Consider the following 19,781-nt stretch of genomic DNA (forward strand, 5'->3'; position numbering starts at 1 on the left):
ATCACAGTAGAAGCAAATTCTAAGCCTAATGTCCCCACCAGCAGAGAGGCTCATTAGGTACAAGTTGCACCATTTCACTAGGAAAAATAACACATTTCTCTGTGATTTATGAAAGCCAAAACTCAGCCAAGTGCTCAGGTCTCTCTCCAGTTGTGTTACAGCTCAAAAAATTTGCAAAGGGACATTTAAAACACATTTCAAAACAATTTGTCTGAGTGTACATCTTGTTTACAAGAACAGACTACTGAAGCCGAGTAATAAAACTTGGAGAAATGCATTTTATAGTGGAAACACTGGCACGACTTTAATTACTTCAGCGTAACTGGCATCTCTGTGGACAAACTGTTCAGTCACTTCCATTGTATTTTAAATCTACATGAAAAAGTCAAAGGACAGATCCATACAGCAAGAAATAGAAACATAAATCCCTTCCAAATGTGAGATGACTTCAGCTGGGAAAGTTTGCAAGCCGTTAAGACCCAGTCCTGTGGAGGAAAGGAGAGGCAAGCAGTGGGATTTCCCCCATTGTCCATGTCGATTCCAGTCCAACCAGAGTCACAGAGAGCTCTACAGCAACTTAATAAGGAACGAGACCTCGGGTCTATCACAAGCTGAGCAAAAATAGTAATTTAGGAAATCAATTGCAGGCTTTGAAGGAAATCATCTTCTGCTGCTGTGTGAGGAGAGACATTCACACCACTGCCCACTCCCTGGAGACAGCAGCAAAACAGAACAGGAGCAGGTGGAGAATCAGCAAGGACCAAACAATCAGCAGATTAATGGACTTGTGCTGGGAGCAGGGAGCGCTGAGAGGGTCATACACCACATCCACCACGCTGTTAATTACAGCACCACTCTGGAGGTAGAACTCATTAAAGTAAAAATGCAGCGTGGTGTTATACCAGGCTGAGAATTCAGCAGCCCTTTGCAGATTCAGTGCACTCTGTGAGCTACAGGGGAGCAGTTCCAGGGACTGCTGGGGCTCATTGCAGCAGCTGCTCAGCGAGAGCAACGGGCCTGGGGGGAAGATCTCCCATGCCAGGGACGTGAGGCACACTTGGCCCAGAAGATGTCCTGCCCCTCTCATCCCCTGGCTCTCACATCGCCTCACTCTGAGCCTCACTCACAGCAGCACCGTGGGCACTCTGACACACAGCAGGGTCACTCAGCAGCCCAGGGAAACTCTTCACGGGCAGAACCAGACAAGGCAAAGGCCAAAGAGATGTCACAGGACCTTATGGAGCAGAGGATGCCAGCGATTGTTTTGTGCTACCATTTGGAATGTTTTAACCATACCTCTACACTGACTGCCAGTGAACTCTTACTGTTACTGAAATTACAGCAGAATTCCCTCCTGGCTCGTGGTGTTCCTTAGAGATTTCTTCCAAAAAACATGTCCTGTCCAATGTTTGGAAACTGATTTGAGTTAAATGCAAGGAAAGAGACTTTATAGCAATAACCACACACTTTTCAGGAACATCCACACTGCATATATACACAAAATAATTGCTTCTAATTTATCCAGTCCAACCAAAAAAAGAAAAAAAATAGATACCAAAATAGCACTGAAGTCAGATTACGATGTTTTATGTATACACCAAACTTCTTTCATGTTGTAATGAAAATAGCATCTTATAACTTTAAGGAAAATAATTAACAGGAAAAATCCTAAAAAAGGCTTTCTACTAAATAAGTTTCAGAAAATAGCAAAAATCAGCCCAGTGGGGAGTCATAAAGCAATTTATCTGTCACAGAAGTTTTTGAAGAATCTATACAGCTTTGTGGGGCTCCCTCGAGCTACTTCAGTTATGACTAATAAGAACAAATGCACCCAATATGAAATTGTCCTGCTGAAGCAGTAGAAATAAAAATAAAATATTTCTTTCACAAAGCACACCAGAAACTGTTCTATGATCAGATAATCAGCAGCTCAACAAACACTGCATAAAGGCAAGCAATAAAAGTCACTGACTAAAGAGTGTCTTGACAGCTCTAAAGAAAGCTTGAGTAAAAGCTTCTACAAGCAGTGCTTTATTAGAAAGATTTACTAAATATAGCAATATCTTCTTGAAAAATTTATCATCTTATCCTGTAATTTAAACATAGTCATCAAATTTATCTAATCTTCTAACCAACCAGATCTTGTCAACCAAGTGAGAAAGAGTCAGAGGCCATAATGGTTTAATTATTTCTGTTTTCTTTGCAAATAATGTCACTGATGGCCCTGGGGGCCAAACAGTTTGTTGTAACTGTCCTGTTCCACTGTAGAATATTGCACACATTTGGAATTACTGCAGCAACTTCAGTTCAGTCAGGACTTGTAGTTAACCACATTGATAGTGTGGATATAATTCCCAAAATACACAGAGTAACCACAGAAGATTTGGCTGCTAAGGAGGTGTCCTTTTGTCCCAAGACAGGGAGCGTGAGCTGCTCAGAGTGAAGCTGGGATGTTCAGATCAGTGATTCTGTTCAGTACAGTCTTGTCAGTAATCTACACAAGGTGTCTGAAATCCATGTGAATTCCTCTTCAACCACCTGCAGAATGGGCAGAATAAATCTGACCTCTCTGCAGTTGGAGATTTCACTCAGAGCAGCAACTGCTGGTCTCTGCAACCACATTACAAATCAAGGAAGGAAAAAAAATCCCTTCTAGTTTGGCATGGTGATAACTAATCATTTTCAAACCCTCTGCCAGCAATTTACCTTTCCAGAACGCTGCACTGCTATCCCAAATTCTGGGAGAATGCAGCCAGAAGTGAAAGGAGAGTGGAATTATGAAGGCCAGAAATGCACAATACTCATGAATTCATTTTTATCTCTTGAACTGGGAACACGTCATTGGGATAATTTCAGTCATTTGGTTTGAACAGCCTCACAGAGACAAAGCCAGTCATTATTTTACATTGTTAGCTGCTGGCACCAGCCTGTTTCTGTTTGGTTTTGTACAATGGAGACAGTAAATTTTTCTCCCATTGAACCACTCGCTATCTTTAAAATTATCTAAACCCTTATTAATTTCTCCTTTTATTTTGTGCTAGAGCTCCAAACACCTGGTGTACTCCACTTGATCTATTTAAAGGAACAAATCAAACGAGCCAAAGCAGAAATATTTCATTTCCAGTATAAAACACTTGTGTCAGAATGAAAAATCCTTAACTTTAGGGTTGCCTGGTAGCTGCTGTTGGAAAAAAAATGCTCTTTACGTTATATTCCATATTTTAGTTGTACAGCAGCATTTCCCCAAAGGAAAGTAGCAGCAAACATGGGAAGTAGTTCAACAAAAGATGAAGAGCCAAATCAAGAGGAAAGAAACTGCAGGTAGCTCTGAGTTTTCTGAGGAGCTGGGAAGAAAGAAAATTCCTTAAATTGGAAATAAATTTCTGTTCTTTTCCATATTACTCTTCCATTTAAAGCATTAATTCAGGAGTGAATCTTGGTGTAAAAGAGTCTAAGTAGTTCCTGAACTCATTAGAGCACAAGTAAAAATACATGAGTTATTTAATTTGCTCTAACAGTCAATATTAGAAGACAAAGATGAAGATGTCCCAGTCTCAACCAATTCTAAACATGAGTATGTGCTATGTTGCTAATGAAGGCATTTGTATGGCCATGGAACTGTGAGGGAATTAACCACAGCCAGCACAAGGCAGCACTGACTTCTCAACTCAAACTTGATTAAGCGAGAATCAGTCTCTGCAGTGAACTACGGAAAGTTCTGGTAGAAAGTGAGGATGAATGCACGGTGCATAATGAATTCTAAGGCTGTGAACTGATCTGTGTTGATTAAGAAAGTGAAATCAAGTGAATAAAAGCATGGACAGAAATAGCACAAGGGCTCAGTGAATCACAGCTTTCATCTCTGACCATCACGTTCCATTGCTGATACGATGAATAAACGGCACAGTGTTGGCATCACGCGTGGCACAGGGTTTGTGCAGAGGGTGCTGCAGCCCCACAAGGGACAGGACAAGGGGGAAAGGCTTTCCGTGGACAGAGGGCGGGGGTGGATGGGATACTGGAAGAAATTCTTCCCTGTGAGGGCGGGGAGCCTCCTTGGAAGAGCCCAAGGCCAGGCTGGGTGGGGCTCGGAGGCGCCTGATCCAATCCATTGATGGACTTGAAGTTCCCTTCCAGTCCAAACCATTCCAAATTCCACAACAAGCAGAGAAACCAAGAGGCCAGTGGCAGAGCTGTGGGGGCTCTGGGACTGGAGGGATGTGGCTCAGCATCAGTAAATGGATATTTACCAGCAAAGAATGAGGAAGTCAGAAATGTCAGAAATGGAAATACCTGGAGATGTGCACGGGAAATGCCCACATCCTATGGCCAAGTCTAAGCAAGAAGTTAATGCTCAGATACTCAATAAAAACAATCAAACGTTCCAGCAACAGCTGAATGGAAACTCACACCAGTGCTTTGACTGCTGAGCTGCAGCTTCTCTCCAGCAATCTGCCCTAAACATCTCATCATTAAAGGCAGTGATTAAGACAGAAATGTCACCTTTCGTTTATACAGCAGTTTTCATCCTGAAGCACTTCATTAACTATCTTTCCAAAGATCACTTTGCAACACTGATTCTGCTGTATTTCTCCTCTGTCTACCCAATCACAAAAAAGAGGCAGATTGTACCCTTTTCAGAATCCATCAGATAAAACCTTAAACTGGAGTTTCCATAGAAACACATCATGGGGCTCTCGGTTTCTCTATCAAACCTGTTCTTAAACTTTCAGCTTTACTTAATGCTAGATTTTCAAAAACGCCAATTAGCTCTTTCATCTCATGTAACAGTTGGACTCGATGATCTTGAAAGTCTTTTCCAACCTAAATGATTCTGTGATTCTCTAAAAAGACAAGGGAAGAACAACAGCTGCCATGGACAGGGGAACACAGGAAAAATTGTGGGGTTTGGCCATCCAGTAAAATCTCTGAGTGCCAGTCAACTCCCATTTGCACTTAAAATCTCCTGCCAAAGGTTGTTGTAGAAATCTGAGCCCATAGGAGCCCTGACTATGGAAAAATATGATGCCATGCAAATGATGAACAGGACTGGGCCATTTCAGGAATATTCTGCCACAATACATGACTCATGAGAGTCTACTGCCACTGACCCCCAGCTCAGAGCCAATTTTGATGTCAATAAAACTGAATACAAATGTTTGTCTTCATTTTCTTAACATTTCCTTTAGTTCTTTTTCTGCATCTAGTACAGTTTAATCACTGCTGCCAGAAAGGTATTTGCAATAAAACACATTTTTATTACAAAGTCCCCAGAGCTTTGTTCCTTTTATCATCAGATTTAAGCTGTGTTGTTGGTCCAGAACTGCTTTCAGTGTGTCACAGTTATTTAAAATATAGAACTATTAAATATACAGAGTGAAATGTGCAGCCCTTCAGTATCTTGTTTTTTTTCAGTAACATAATCTCTTATTCTGCAACTAAATCTTTCAAGCATGCCAGTGTTCTGGAATGCAGCCCTGTTCCTTAATTCCAGCAATGGAGCACTTACAAGTGCTAAACCCCCCAGGCTATCTAAGTGTGAGACAAACTTGTCATTTCGGTGACATATGCAGGAGGGTTCCTTCTGAGCCTGGGTTTCTGGAATAGCAAAGTGACATTCCACTGCTGCTTTGAGGCACCTTGATGACTTTGACTTGTTCTAGCACATTTGCTTGGTTTGTGTATGTTACCTCAGGCTTTCTCTGCTTTGTCAGACACTAATTTTCTTTTGCCAAACCTACAGAAGTAAAGAAATCATTATATTGAAAAATCAAAAAGAGCCCTGGCTGCCCAGCTGGATCCTGGGTAAGCCCAGAAATGACAAGTAAAGGCTCTGTGCACATGACCAGCATGGGAAACAGGAGGAAGGTTTCTCCTTAGAGAAACTACTGGAGAGCTCTGGGATATTTGGAAATTTAAAACTGCTACATCCCAGTCTCTTCTTTTCCTCTCCTCCAAACTGCCTCCGGGGCTGGAGGAGCTCCTAGACTGCTAAAAATCTCAAAAACTCAGTCCTCTGCCTCACTGAACCATAAGAAACATTTCAGAAAACAAAAATTATCTCCAAAATATTCTCTGTAAGCAAATACCATCAGCAAGGACAGTTTAATTTGATTCTGATTTCTATTCGTGGACCTGAATATCCCTTGCCAGGATTTATGGGAGAATTCAAAGGAGATAGCTGTGTAGAATTTCCTAGATTTCTAAAATACTTGTAGACAGCTAGTTTGGCAGTGAAAGTATCTGCTGAAAATTTGACCAGATTTTCTTGATATGAGTAACAATGAAAGTATCCTAAGTCAGGAAAAAGACACCCAGATTATTTTGCATAATGATTTGTTTTAAAGCTCAGATGCCCCCAGCAGCAGCACCCCACAGGGGAGGCAGACTGCTGTGTTCTTCCTCCTGTTAAATCCATGTACAGCAGCCCCAAAACTCGGGATTCCCTCAGGATGAGCTTTGCTCTGAATGTTCTTTCATATGTATTCTCTAAGTGTAAGCAACGTAAAAATAATGAACCTCCCAGACTCAAAGCTATTTTAAACTGTGAATCTTTTAATGTGGGAGAAATTACTCTTTTTAAAGAAATCTGATTTTAGGACATTCCTATTTGGGATTATTATCCAACATATACATACTCTATTTCCACTGAAAACAAATAGTCCCATGATATAAAAATAGGCAACTAAATGAAATGCAGGCTGTTATAGCGTGGGAAATGTTTGTGGAACTTGCATTCTGGGTTTGATTACTTTTAGATGTTTTAGGGGAAACTGATTCAAAGCAGCTCTTTTAAGATTAAAGCTAAAATATATGGAGATAGACCTACTACAAATGTATAAGGAAGTGAGAAAGTTCTCCAGGGAATTAAAAATTCAACATAACATTTAAACACATACGTAGCAAGAACCCAGTAGATGTCCTGACACACTTAAATGCACCCCTCAAAACTTGGAATGGCAAACAGCATTGGAAAACTATTGTAAGAGTTGCTTAAAATGTATGGTAAACTGGGAAAAGACACTAAAATAAGGCAGAGCACCACACCTCACCACCAAACTGCCATGGCTAATCCCTGGGGGAAGCTCACAGGAAGCTTCACGTGTTTAGAAAAGCATGAGTAAAACTGAGGTTTCACATAAAATTTAGTGTAATAAGCCAGCTCCAAACATAATTCTGAAACTGAGTATTCCACATCCAGCAACTTTTTAAGGTAAGAATCAACAACAGTTTCAGGAATAGACTTTGCTATTATTCTATCATCACTGGGGACTACAATTTCCTTTACTGTGTTTAAAAAAAAAACACTGAGGTGACAAAAATCCATGCACTCAATAGAAGCTTCAAACCCGGCTGGCAGCAGAAGCTGTGCTCAATATCCTGCTGACATCTATCGGCAGCTTGGTACACTACAGAAAAATCCCACTGACAAAGCACATCTGGTGAATAAATATCCTGAGTGTAGAGTATTGCTTTCTGTATCTGCTGATACACCTCACACAAATCCTCCTTCCAATTAACAGCCCACCAGACACACTGGAATTCAAGGAAAGGTTAAATAAACAGGCTTCACTGCAGAGCAGTACCAAGGAGCTCCTGCTGCCAGAACTCCCACATTATGGAAATAAAAAAGCCAAAATCCAATGAAATGTTCCTCTTCATAAGATCGAGAGATTAGTAAATCAATCTGCAAGTCCGCTGTTTACTTCTAGGCAGACAGAAATGAAGCTCTTTATTTCCTTTAGTTATTGCACCAAGAATTAGGAGAGAAGATATTCCGATGTTATTATTTAGCAAAGGAGTAGAGGGGAGGGGAAGGGGAAGAGGAAGGGAAGCTCTGCCGCTGGTCAATGTCCTAGGAATGCCCTGGGGAAGAGCAGTCCCCCATGCGATGGCAGCAGATGGCAGCAATGCCCCACAGGACAGCCCTGTCCTTGCCCACCGCACCCCGGCGCTTGTCCAACTCCCCTGGCAAGCAGCCAAAGAAGAAAGTTAATGGAATGCAGGCCCACCGAAAATTAGAGAGAACCTTCCTCTTCTTTAAGCAAAACGCCAACATAAATTTGTAAACAGTACACAGCGTGCTGCTGAGATATTGCTGAACCAGGGTTCCCAGCCTATGGAGGAGAAAGGTCTTAATTGCTAATGAAATCAAATGAATAGGTGTTTCCTATTCCTTGCTGAAACGAGGCAAACCCATGCTGTACATCTTTTAATGAGCAACTTGTATAAATTTTCAAAGCACCTATAGAATCGTTGAACCATTATCTTATTATTGGCACCAGCTCAGATTTTTCTAGTTCCAAATTTGCTGTGGATGACGGGGGTTCCTCACAGCTTATCTACTCCTTCAGCAGAGCCTGTCCCTCCATTTCCAGCACATCCTTCCTTCCTTCTCGATGCTGATCCGCTCCAAACCAGCCCCTGGAATCTCATAGATTCTCATTCAATTACAGCATGTTGATATTTAAAACCCGTGGTCAAATATCACATTGCATTGTAAGATTCTTGGTGGCATTTGCAAGCTGCGTGCAGGTGACAGCTTGAGCATAGAACGATTATTTATCAGTTCTCATTTGGACAGCTCACAGGTTCTCTCCCTCCCTTTCACCTTTGTGAAAAATTAGCCCCACTTGTTACATACAGAGCATAGGTAAACTCATAAAGTTGTAGACAATAAGACAATAAGGTTGAGGAATTACTAATATGAGAACGGCAGGTGTCAGCACTCGTATTAAAAAGCAAACGTGAGTAAAGATAATGGACAGAAGGAATTTTAAAAGGTAACTTGGGGATCTCAAGACAGATTTAGTCTTTAGTTTCATTTACTGCTCATCTGGATCGGTGTGAAATCAACTGGCACGAGTGTGGCAGGAGGAGTTCACAGCAGCAATAGGAGGAGTGCTCACGAGGGGTCTTAAAGCCACTGGAGAAAGAGCTGGTCATTCTCCAGTGCTGTTCTTGTTACTTGGAGACATCAAGAACCACGACCACATCTAGCATTCAGCCTCATTAGCCTCACCCAGCTGTGCTACCAAACCAAAACCTTTGCTCCTCTGGTACACAATGGACAGCAGGATTCAGGCTGTCCATTCAGGCTCTTCCAAGGAAGCGTTTAACACAGAATAACATCAACACTGCAAAGAAATCTCTCTATTTTAGTAGTCTAACACCATTTTTGTTCATAGGCTGCAGTGTGTTTTATGAAGTAGTTGCAATCTGTCAGTACACAGTGTAACGTGACAGATGTGAATTTGCACGTGCCCACTAATTACCAACAACCCATAGAGAAATAAAGGTTAAAGAATAGCCAGGATTTATTTACAGACCTCATAATTCACACTGATATAGAATTCAACTTTGGAACTTTTATCAAGTTTAACAATCTGGCTCACAATCTGGTATGTAACGCCTGTGTGCGTATGATGTGCTTCTGCACAGACTTTGTCTCTGTGGATGGACCTTGTAAGAAAGCAGCAGAAATCATTACCGTGGCCTCTTCCAAAAGGGATAAAAGATCCCAACTCTCCACGTGAGAGGAAGAGAGCGTGGGGGAGAAAAGCAGTAAAACCTCACGGGACAGTTGTTCCATCCTCACATTAAACGACGCATGATGCCGGGGCAGCTGGAACTTTCCTCGCTGCTCCCCTCGGGAGGGGATACCCGGGACTCACTCACCTCAGGCGATGGCTGCCCGCCGGGCCGCTCCTTCACTCCGTGCCTTCCCCTCCTGCCTGCCCTGCCCTGCCTGCTGCCCTGGGCCGCCCTCCAGCCGCTTCCCCTCCTGCCCCCGAGCCGGGCGCCGCTCCCTCCATGGCCGCTCCCTCACGCCCTCAGCGGTGGTGGAGCCCCCTAGCGGCGGGGCGGGGCGGGGCGCGCGGGATGGGCGGGGCGGGGCGCGCGGGATGGGCGGGGCGGGGCGCGCGGGATGGGCGGGGCGCGGCGCGCGAGATGGGCGGGGCGCGGCGCGGCGCGCGGCCGCTGCGTTGAGGCCGGCGTTGAGAGAGCCGCGACGGGACGGGGGTGACAGCGGCGGCGACAGCGGCATCGGGGCAGCTCAGCTCAGCTCAGCTCAGCTCAGCGCACCGCACCTCACCTCACCTTACCTCACCTCACCTCACCGCACCTCACCTCACCTCACCGCACCTCACCGGCGGCTCTGAGGGAAGGCGGGACGGACTCCGAGGCGGCCCTGCGGGGATCATGGCAGACCAAGAAGCGGGGTACCCGCAGAAGCCCCGGCGGCCGCCAGGTAACGGCCGCAGGGGGAGCGGGCAGGGGCTGTCCCCAAACGGCCCCGCAGCGGCCGCTCCTCGCGGGCTCCGTGCGCGGGGCGCCTTCGTGTCTTTCTCTCTCTCTTCACTTTTTTTGTTTTTGTTTTAATTACTGCTTTATTTAGTCACGGGGGAAAGTTTGAAGATGCTTCGCCGAAGTTGAGCCCGCGGGAGGAGCGAGGAGCGGTCGTGCTTCCCTTCCCCGGCCGCCGCCGCTTCCCTCAGCCCCGGCTGCCGAGCGGTCACCGGCGGTCCCGAAGCGACCCCAGCCGCGGTTAACGGGGGATGCTGAGCCCCCGTTCGCGGTTAACGGGGGATGCTGAGCTCCCAGCCGCGGTTAACGGGGGATGCTGAGCTCCCAGCCGCGGTTAACGGGGGATGCTGATCCCCCGTTGCCGGTTAACGGGGGACTGACGCCGCTGCCCGTTCGGGTAAGGAGGCCGCAGGTGGTGATTCCTGGCAGGTTCTGACACGGCCCTTGGGAACGTGTCAGAGCATCACCAGAGCTGCCCCGTGGTGCAACTCCGGTGGGTTTCTGTGGTGTTTCCTTTCCTGTGCAGTAACTCGGATCACTAAGGGGAAAATTACACAAATAATGACAAGCAGAGTCACCAGAAATAATCCCTGGGGCACTGCACCAGTAAATAAGAACAAGGAGAAGTTAGGGATTGTTTCTTGTGGCTTTTCACCACAACCAAAACTTGTCTAGGTGTGACTGGTAGAAGCGGGGAAATGAGTTGTACTGAATTTTCACTTTTTGGTATCGTTATTGAAGTGGGTTTGGCCTTCCAGCTAGGAGGTGTTGGTGGGACGAGGGTCAGGACATTTTGGAAATGCACTGAGATAGCACAGTGGACAGTTTGCTCACTCACTGGAAGCTGGAACGTTTTCCTGTTACTTCCATTGTTCAGAGACAGGCAGCGGAAAAGTCCTGATTTATTTCATGCTTTTCTTGTTTGCCACCGGAGAAGGAAATGTATTTATAAGATTGCTTTGTGTACGAAGCCTTTGGCTGGGTAACTTGAGTTGTGGTATAAATAACTGTGGATCTCTTTGCCTCATGCCCAATGCTACATGCTGGTTTGGATACCCTTGGAGAGGATCTGCGTTTCATGTGTTAACTATGTTAGTTATTAATACCTCGCCGTGGTCACGTCGGTGCCAGTCTTGTCTCTGCAATCCTTTCCTGAACACGCTGCTGAGGTGGTTTCTCCTGCAGCTCTCATGTGATCACAATAAAATATGGAGTAAGTGGCATTAGATATAGTTTTGGTTATTGGATGTCGTAATTTTGGGTATTTCCCATGTGAAATGCTCTGAGAAGCATCTTTGAAGACATCTAGCTCACTTTGAAATTGGCCTTTAGTTTTCAGTCAGGGTACATTCTTGCTCTTTGACAGCGATGCGCTTGTTTGTATTGTGGGGTCTTTTCAGAAGGAAATAAATGGCAAATGTGCCACACCTCAAGCTGGAACGAGAACTTTCCACTTCCATCTTAGACTCCAGCACTAAGTGTGTATTATAAATTCTTAATAAAGTTTGATGGTCCAAGTGATAATTTCTCGCTGAAGTACGGTAACTGCTCCAGTCAGCCTTAAAGGCATTGAAGGCTGATTCAATTAAGTTTTTTTATTTTTTTAATAGTCCTTCTCCTTGTGGTTTATTTCTTAAAGAGGTTGCTCAGGAATATTTGCAAATTTTTTTATTGTCTGCTTAGATTTGCCCATCATAGCAGGCTATCCAAGGTGTGGGCTTGCCTGCGTTTTAGCTCAGGAGGAAATTCCAGTGGCAGGTTTAGGGGTACTGTCAGCCATCAGTGCGGGGTCAGGTCTGTGTTTTCAGCCTGTGGGGTGGGCAGGAATGGGGATCACCTCCAGGAGCTGCAGCGTTACCTCTGCACCAGCTCTGCCAGTCCCACTTGAGTGCATTGAACTGGCTGCTCTCAGGATGCAGTGCCAGTGAGCCTCACTGAGAAATCAGGCAGGAATTGCCTCTGGATGAAGTCATCCCAGTGCTGTGATGATGGTTCAGAACTAGCTCATCCCACAAATGCCCGGCACATTTCTTGTATCTCATAGAGTTTTCCATGAGACAGCATCTCTCTCCCTTCTTGTATTGTGAAAGACACCACTTTGCTGCTAAATAAAGCATCCTCTTTGCTCAATCTTGAAATTTGACATCATCTGAGGTGTGACTTCTACATGAAATTCCGAATCTTCAGAGTAGGAAGGTGATGTCTGTGAGTGCTGGCTGTCACCCTGGGACACCCCTGCTTGGCAGCAGGCTCCTGGCAGCCTGTTAGGAGTCTTAGCTGGCAGGAGAACAAACTTCCTGTAGCTCTATCAGTGCCTCCCAGCCCACATTTTGTCATGGCTTTAGCTGGGTATCTTTTGAAACCACCAGCTCGTTATTTGATCCCAGAGTTACCTTCAGCTGGTGTCTTCTCTGACAAGTTTCTGGCCAAGAAATCCTTTATGGAGGCTTTATTTCACATCCAGCTAATCACGTACCTCATCTTATCCAACTTCCCAGATCCAACGGGTCTGAGAATTGTGGTTTCCTTAGATCTGCACCCGTGACAGCTAGAACAGAGCCCAGGTTCTAAGGATGCTGTCCCTGAGCTGGCAGGCTGTGGGGTATTTGCATTTTACTCCTTACACAAGTGTTCCTCTGACTTCTCAGAAAACAAAGGAACACGATTTCCACTGTTGCCTGTGAGTCACTCTGCTACAAAAAAGAAAAAAAACCTGGGGGAGAGAAAGGCATTTGAGAATTGAAACTTAAATGTTGGTACACCTCTGTATAAATGCTACTTGGACAGCATTCTACCCTCAGCTATCTTGCACAGCTTAGGGACCAGTGAAAATCAAAGCAGAATTTGGTTTTCAATTTGATTTCTGATCTAAACCTAATGCATTTGGCCAGAGGAATAGTGCTTACAGTGACTTATTTCAAGGAACACTCAACAGAAGTATCCAATTTAGGAAATCTTGGGTTTAAAAAAGTGAAAATTTCTGCTCTTTTGTAGATGATGCCGATCCTGGCCTCGGTGTGTGTGGATGGATCCTGGTGATCACCTCACTTGTTTTCACTGTTCTGACATTTCCTATATCAATATGGATGTGCATAAAGGTAAAATCATTCACTGCTAAGTTGCATTAAAACTTTCAGCAATTCAGAGTGGCTATTACTGTTCTCAATTGGATTTACTTGTCCTAAACACAAATTAATCCAACTCTGTTCTTTCTTCAACTATAGCAAAGAGTAGATAGCAGATGCCAGCACTTCAGGGCATGCATCTTCAAACTAAAAATAAAAGTGGTATTACAATATTTGGTCAAAATAATTCCTGTATTGACACCTTTACTACATCTGCCCAGTTGTCATTAGTAAATAAGCTCATTTGAAGTATCAGAATAATTGCAAGAACCCATAACTACTCTTAGAGAACTGATCTTTTTAAATGATCTCTCTCTATATATGACATGTCTAAATATGAAGTATGTAAATAGAAATCTGTAATTATGTACTAGATGTGGCTGCACGTGACACATTTGAAGACACGGTGTTGTCTGTGATCACTCTGAGGTTGATGTTTGCAGTTTCCTTAAAGGAGGAGTTATTTCCTCCTGGCTTGGCTGATGTGGCATCAGAATTGGAGCTGGAAAAATCCCTGCTGGGTCACAAATGCTGCACTTTGTTGTGTCGTTGCCAGGATATTCCTGATGGCTGCTGCTGGTGCCTGGACCTTGCCAGGTGCCATCCTGCTGAGAGTCTGAGGAATATTTCTTGTGGACTATTGCCCTGATTTTTTCTTTTTGCTCTTTGCCTTTTGACAATAAAGTTTAGGCTAAAATTCTCAAAAGCAGGCAGTAGAGAAATGTGTATTAAATTAGAGACTCAAGCCTGGTGTGTGTACATAATTTGGAGTCCACCATATGACTTCTGGAAGCCTGTGTGTGACATCCAACAATCTGTTCCAGATTATCAAGGAATACGAGCGAGCCATCATCTTCAGACTTGGACGCATCCTAAAAGGGGGAGCAAAGGGACCAGGTATGTCCTGGACAGCAATTTGTTCTAATTAGTCATCAGCAAAACAATAATGGTTGTAGAGACATTGCAGTAAAGTGGCAAATGGATTTCTCAAGAATTCTGTAACTTCCAGTAAGAGGATGTGTTGCAACAGGAATTGGACTTTATGAGTCTTGTGGGTCTCTTCCAGCTCATAAAGTTCTGATTCATGCTCTGGATTGAGAAGACAGCAGACTTAATTTTCCTAGCTCTCCTTTGTTAATGTATGGTCTGCAGGCAGAATCAAGAGCACTAAATGTAAAGGGAGTTTTCAAATGGATTGTTGGAAAAAAGAAGTTTGATGTATCAGTTAACCCCAATTAGTCTGAAAGCCTTGATGTCCTTCAGAAGTAACAGGAGCCAGTAGAGTATTTGTTCATTTGACAAGTTGCCTGTGTGTATTAGAAACTCTGAGATCTGGAAGAATGTTGTTTTCAACTGTTGTTCCTGCTGCTCAAAGTGACAGAAAGGGGCAATGGCCCCGTCCTTCATTTTCACCCAGGCTTTGCAATGTTCCACACTGCTGTAAAGCTGAAGAATCTCAGTGAGCCACCAGAACAGAAGGCAGGAGGTTGATGCTTGCCAGAATTAGGGCTCACAAGTAACTATGTGGGGGACAGTTTTAAAAGTAGCTGTTAATACTTTTGGGGCTGTTTTATTCCCAAATGTTTAAAATCTCTAACTAAGTGATACCCAGATAAATTGAAGTTTCTCAGCATACATTTTTGAAAATCTTACCTTGGTTTGGAAGCCACTAACAAGTGTTGTGCTGCTGAGCTCCTCACAAATAGCTGCATAGCCACAACAGTTGGAATTCAGCTTATTGCAGTAACAAGTTTCATCTGCTTTAATGACCCATTTTCACACCTTCTTGAATGGATTTTTTTGGCACAGGTTTGTTTTTTGTCCTGCCTTGCACAGACAGCTTCATCAAAGTTGATATGAGAACCATCTCTTTTGATATCCCTCCTCAGGAGGTGAGTTTGCATTTGCCTTTGCACCTACTGAAGTCCTTGCAGAATTTTGTGCACTTTGCTTTTCCTTCTCCCGTCTCAGTATTGAGTAATGTGCAGTTTGAATACAGATTCCTTGTGCAGGTGCCATTTATTGTGAAGAACACATATATCCCTTAGAAATGTCATCCAGTAAGGGAAGAGCACTGAAAGAAAACAGATGATGCTCTGAGAACCAAATGAGATAATTGAATACTGCCTGAGAGCTGGAATGGGAGGGGTTTGGAACCAAGGCTGCTGGGCTTCGTACAACATTTCCTAATAGCTTCTGTGAAATCTGGAAGATTTCCAGGCACAGCAGGGATCTGTCCTGTGCCAATTTATCGACGTGTATAAACTAGATCAAGGAATGGGATGAAATGGGTATATACATCAAATGCTATTTATAGCAGCTGGGGGAATGAGTGGTCAGCTCCCTTCCTTGGGTTTTTGTGCACGTGGCTCCTGTGCCCTGCCCTGCACAGGAACATGATGGGGGTGCTCCCACTCATGGCAGGTCCTAAAGAACAAAAAAATTACTTTAATTTCTAGTCTGATTTTCCTTGGACACCCTAACTTTGTAGCAGAGCGTCTCCAGAGCGTTAAGCCAGCTGAACTCCATGCTGCCAACAAAATAATAAAACCCAACCATCCCTGTAAAAATAAGTCAGTGAACAACTGTATCCCGATGGTTCTAACTGTATCACTCATGTATCAGGTGCATTTTGTCAGACAGAGCTGCTCCATGCAACCTGTGTGTTGCATCTGTTTCCTGTCAGGTCTGCACGTGGGTTTGTTGCTCATGGTTAGTTGTACATTGAGACAAATGGCAGCTGTCCTGGTACACTCTGAAGGGTAATTGGGAGAAACCTAATCACAGGCAGGCAGAATGTGCTTGCAGCTGCTGATGTACCATTAGTGAGGCCATCAGTAATCTGGTTTTTCTTTTGACTTGATTAAATCACACTTATGGATTTAGGTTTGTCTGTGTTCCTTACATAGAGGCAGAAATCCATTTTTATTTGTTTAACATTATTTCTGTGCATGCTACTCTCTGTGTTATGAAAAGCCTGCTAAAAGAGGTAGTTTGGGAAGGGACAGGGCAGGTAAATCTTGAAGGTAATTGTGTACCATGGAACAAGGACAGCTCTGGGCACGGCCCTGGTTCTCTGAGCTCCTCTGTCAGTGCCACCCTCCTGTCCTAGGAGGCTGCAGTTGTGCAGCACAGTCCCCACAGCCCTGCTGTCAGGCTGCCTCACTCAGCCCTGGTGTAATCTCACTGAAAGGCAGCACGGGACCTGCCTGGCTGTGGCTCCTTGCCAGAATCACTTGGTTAAACTTTCCCAAGTGAAGATGAATTTCAGAATAAATAATTTCTGCCTTTTCTCTTTTTCCTGTCACTGGTATGACTTGCAGATGCCTCCATGAATCTGAGGAAGTGGGTTAAAAATAACACGAGGGCAAAGCTAATGGAATGTACTTTTCACTGAGAAGTTTCTAATCCCATATTTAGACTCAGCTTTGCAGAACTGTACTGGGAGGTTAATGAACCCTGGGACATGTTCAGATGCAGCCTAAGTATATAAGGGCTTTTGTTTCCAAGACAGTGGAAAACCAGGACTTGGTGTAGTAAAACAAATACACGATTCTCATAGTAATGGACCTTGCCTGTATGGAATATTCTGTACTTTCCCCACTGCTTTTCAGATCCTGACCAAGGACTCAGTGACAGTTAATGTGGATGGAGTGGTTTATTACAGGGTGCAAAATGCCACCCTGGCTGTGGCAAACATCACCAATGCCGACTCAGCCACCCGGCTCCTGGCACAGACCACCCTCAGGAATGTCCTGGGCACCAAAAACCTCTCTGAGATCCTCTCTGACCGTGAGGAAATTGCACACAGCATGCAGGTATGAGCAGCTTGGAGCAATCCATCAAACAGCAGGTTAAGCAGCAATCCCATGGATTACTTAAAGGTGTGGATTTATTTTATCTCTAAGTGATAAGTTGTGATTTGGAGCTGTAGGCAAAGCCCTGACAAGATCTCTTGGGAGGGCACTCTGTAAAATAAGAATGGGGGGGCTAAAGCACTAAGGGCCAGTGGGGCTAGCATATGGGATACAGGAGAAGAGGGCTTCCCTGGATCCTTTTGTCAGTCCTTCACTGTTGAAGGAATCTGCCACAGAACTCCTTCAATACATTAATCAAGCTCTGGAGTTTTTTGTTAGTTTAAAACAGTCGTGCTCTTAAAGCTGTCAAATCACACTACAATTACTAAAGCCCTGAAAGTCCGAGAATTTGAAGATAATTCATTTGGTGTACTGGGCATTAATTTGAGCCAGGTGTGTGGCTTCACTTACCTGTCCTGCCTTCTGTAGGTCACACTTGATGAGGCAACAGATGACTGGGGCATTAAGGTGGAACGTGTGGAGATCAAGGATGTGAAGTTACCTGTCCAGCTGCAGAGAGCCATGGCTGCAGAAGCAGAGGCTGCCCGGGAGGCAAGAGCCAAGGTAATGACATCAGCCTGGGGGCTGGGTTTGGTTTTTCCCAAGAAATACACCCTTCCATCTCAAGCCGTAGATACAAAAAATTACAGCTTGAAGGAGAAAGCATTTTCAGCTGTCTGTGGGGAGTGCCTCTGTTTTCGAGAGGCAGTGCTGGAAGAAGCACAAAAGCTTTTGAAGACAGAATAAATTCTTGCATTGCATCCTCAAGACCTGATGGCAGCTTTTGTGATCCTGGATGGGAGGTTACAGGCACTGGGGCCTGCAGAGCAAACAGGAGTGGCTTGTGCCTGCTGGAAGCATGTGCCCAGGGCAGGTCACTTAGCAGGCTACTGGGCAGAGAGGCTTTGGTACCTGCCTAGGGCTGAAACCCCCTAGTGCAGGATGGGTTCAGTTTCACTCGTTGTGCCTCCCCAGGTGATCGCTGCCGAGGGGGAGATGAATGCCTCCAGGGCCCTGAAGGAGGCGTCCATGGTGATCACAGAGTCTCCCGCTGCTCTCCAGCTCCGCTACCTGCAGACCCTGACCACCATCGCTGCCGAGAAGAATTCCACCATCGTCTTCCCCCTGCCCATAAACATCCTGCAGGGCCTCCTAGGTCTGAAGGAGTAGAGAGGCTGGGAGGGGCGAGCTCGGGGTCAGCCCATGTTTGCAACACTGAATTCCCTGTGTAGTGTAGCTTGTGGCAGTGTTAGCAACGTGGGTTTGCTGAGGAACCCCTTTGTTTTACTGAGTATGTTATAGAACTTGTATGTAATGTTTGTGAATGTGGACAATTGCAATATTTGAAGTTGAAAACCTCTCAGAATGAGTACAAGCAGGTTGTGATCTTAAATAAGCTTTATCCATATGGTCCTGGAGGGGACACCTGTAATGCAAAACCTCATTTTCAAATGGAATAGAAAACCAGTTGTGGTAGAGGTGATCCAACATTTGGAATTATTCCTTCTACAAAATGGGTCTGTAGCCCTGCAAAGGAAGTGGAATAGTGTCCTGGGGACTCCTGAAAATCAGGCTCATGCTCTCTAAACCCGTCCCCACTGATGAGAAACAGTTGTTAGTGGAACTTTCTGCCACCCAGGAATGGCACAAACATGCCATAGTTATGGATACAACGTGCTTGTGGTCACTGATGGGTTACTGTTGTTATGGGGCTGTGTCTGCGTAGAGTTGCACTGCTTTAAAGCACTGAAAGAGTTCTGCCTGTATCTGTTTCTCCTAAAAAATATTTTTTAAAAACCAAAGTGCTGCATTTTACCCAGATCTAAAACCTTATTTCTCTAGGAAATGACATGTCTGTAACTAGCAGAGAGGAGTGCTGTTTAACAGAAGGTGCTGCAGTGGTGCTCTACCTGTTGGTGCTGCTCTGTGCAGACCTGGAGTGGTTGTTGTGTCAATAAGGGCTTATACTTCATCCTCAAAGCAGCTGGGCCTCAGCTCAGGTAACCCAAGCTGTTAAACTTCCTGTTTTGTACCTCTGTAGAAAAGGCAAATAGAAGATCTGGATGCTTCTTGGGGAAGACTCATCAGGCTTCCACCAGCACTGAGTCTGACATCTTTAAAATCTGGGATGAGGCAGTGGAAATGAAATGCCAAGATCCATGATGTAAGTGCCCTTCTCCCACTGGCCAGCATAACTCCATAAGTTGTTTCTTATGCTCTTTCTGCTCCAATCAGCTCTGTATTTACAGGTGTTTTAGGCCTGGGTACCTGTGCCTCGACACGCTGTGCCTTTGTCACTGGCAGGAGATGCCCAAGTGCTGTTGCTTTTCTGCCTGTCTGCTGGGCAGGTTTTCTTTTGCGTTTGTCAAGGTGGCAGCTCGTGTAAGCTGAGCTTAACTTCTGGCTGGGAGCAAGAGAATCAGTTAACAGAGCTGGAGTAATTAGCACTGCTGTGCTCAGGCACTCGGAGTGGGAAACAGAGCAACTGCAC

The 19,781-nt window shown here is 44.7% G+C and overlaps 1 protein-coding gene across 3 annotated transcripts; it reads left to right on the forward strand.

Moving 5' to 3' along the window:
* Positions 1-10,203: 10,203 nt before the first annotated feature.
* Positions 10,204-19,570, forward strand: STOM (stomatin). 3 transcript variants are annotated; one of them, XM_062505594.1, is made up of 9 exons: positions 10,204-10,252; positions 13,303-13,406; positions 14,258-14,330; positions 15,243-15,325; positions 17,048-17,251; positions 17,720-17,854; positions 18,266-18,446; positions 19,165-19,180; positions 19,345-19,570. In XM_062505594.1, exons 1-9 carry the CDS (start codon positions 10,204-10,206, stop codon positions 19,451-19,453), a joined length of 954 nt encoding a protein of 317 aa, XP_062361578.1. In that variant the 3' UTR covers positions 19,454-19,570. The 3 variants fall into 3 exon arrangements, with proteins under 3 accessions (XP_062361578.1, XP_062361580.1, XP_062361579.1); XM_062505596.1 differs by lacking the exons at positions 19,165-19,180; positions 19,345-19,570 and having other exon boundaries at positions 18,266-18,576; XM_062505595.1 differs by lacking the exons at positions 19,165-19,180; positions 19,345-19,570 and having other exon boundaries at positions 10,204-10,247; positions 13,280-13,406; positions 18,266-18,576.
* The last annotated feature ends 211 nt before the right edge of the window (positions 19,571-19,781 follow it).

The sequence above is a fragment of the Cinclus cinclus genome, chromosome 19, assembly GCF_963662255.1.
Source record: "Cinclus cinclus chromosome 19, bCinCin1.1, whole genome shotgun sequence".
NCBI lineage: Eukaryota > Metazoa > Chordata > Aves > Passeriformes > Cinclidae > Cinclus > Cinclus cinclus.

Coding starts and splice junctions, on each gene's coding strand:
- STOM (XM_062505594.1), top strand. CDS start 10,204: ATGGCAGACCAAGAAGCGGGGTACCCGCAGAAGCCCCGGCGGCCGCCA. Junction 14,331..15,242: donor AGGGGGAGCAAAGGGACCAG/GTATGTCCTGGA, acceptor TTTTTGGCACAG/GTTTGTTTTTTGTCCTGCCT. Junction 15,326..17,047: donor TTGATATCCCTCCTCAGGAG/GTGAGTTTGCAT, acceptor ACTGCTTTTCAG/ATCCTGACCAAGGACTCAGT.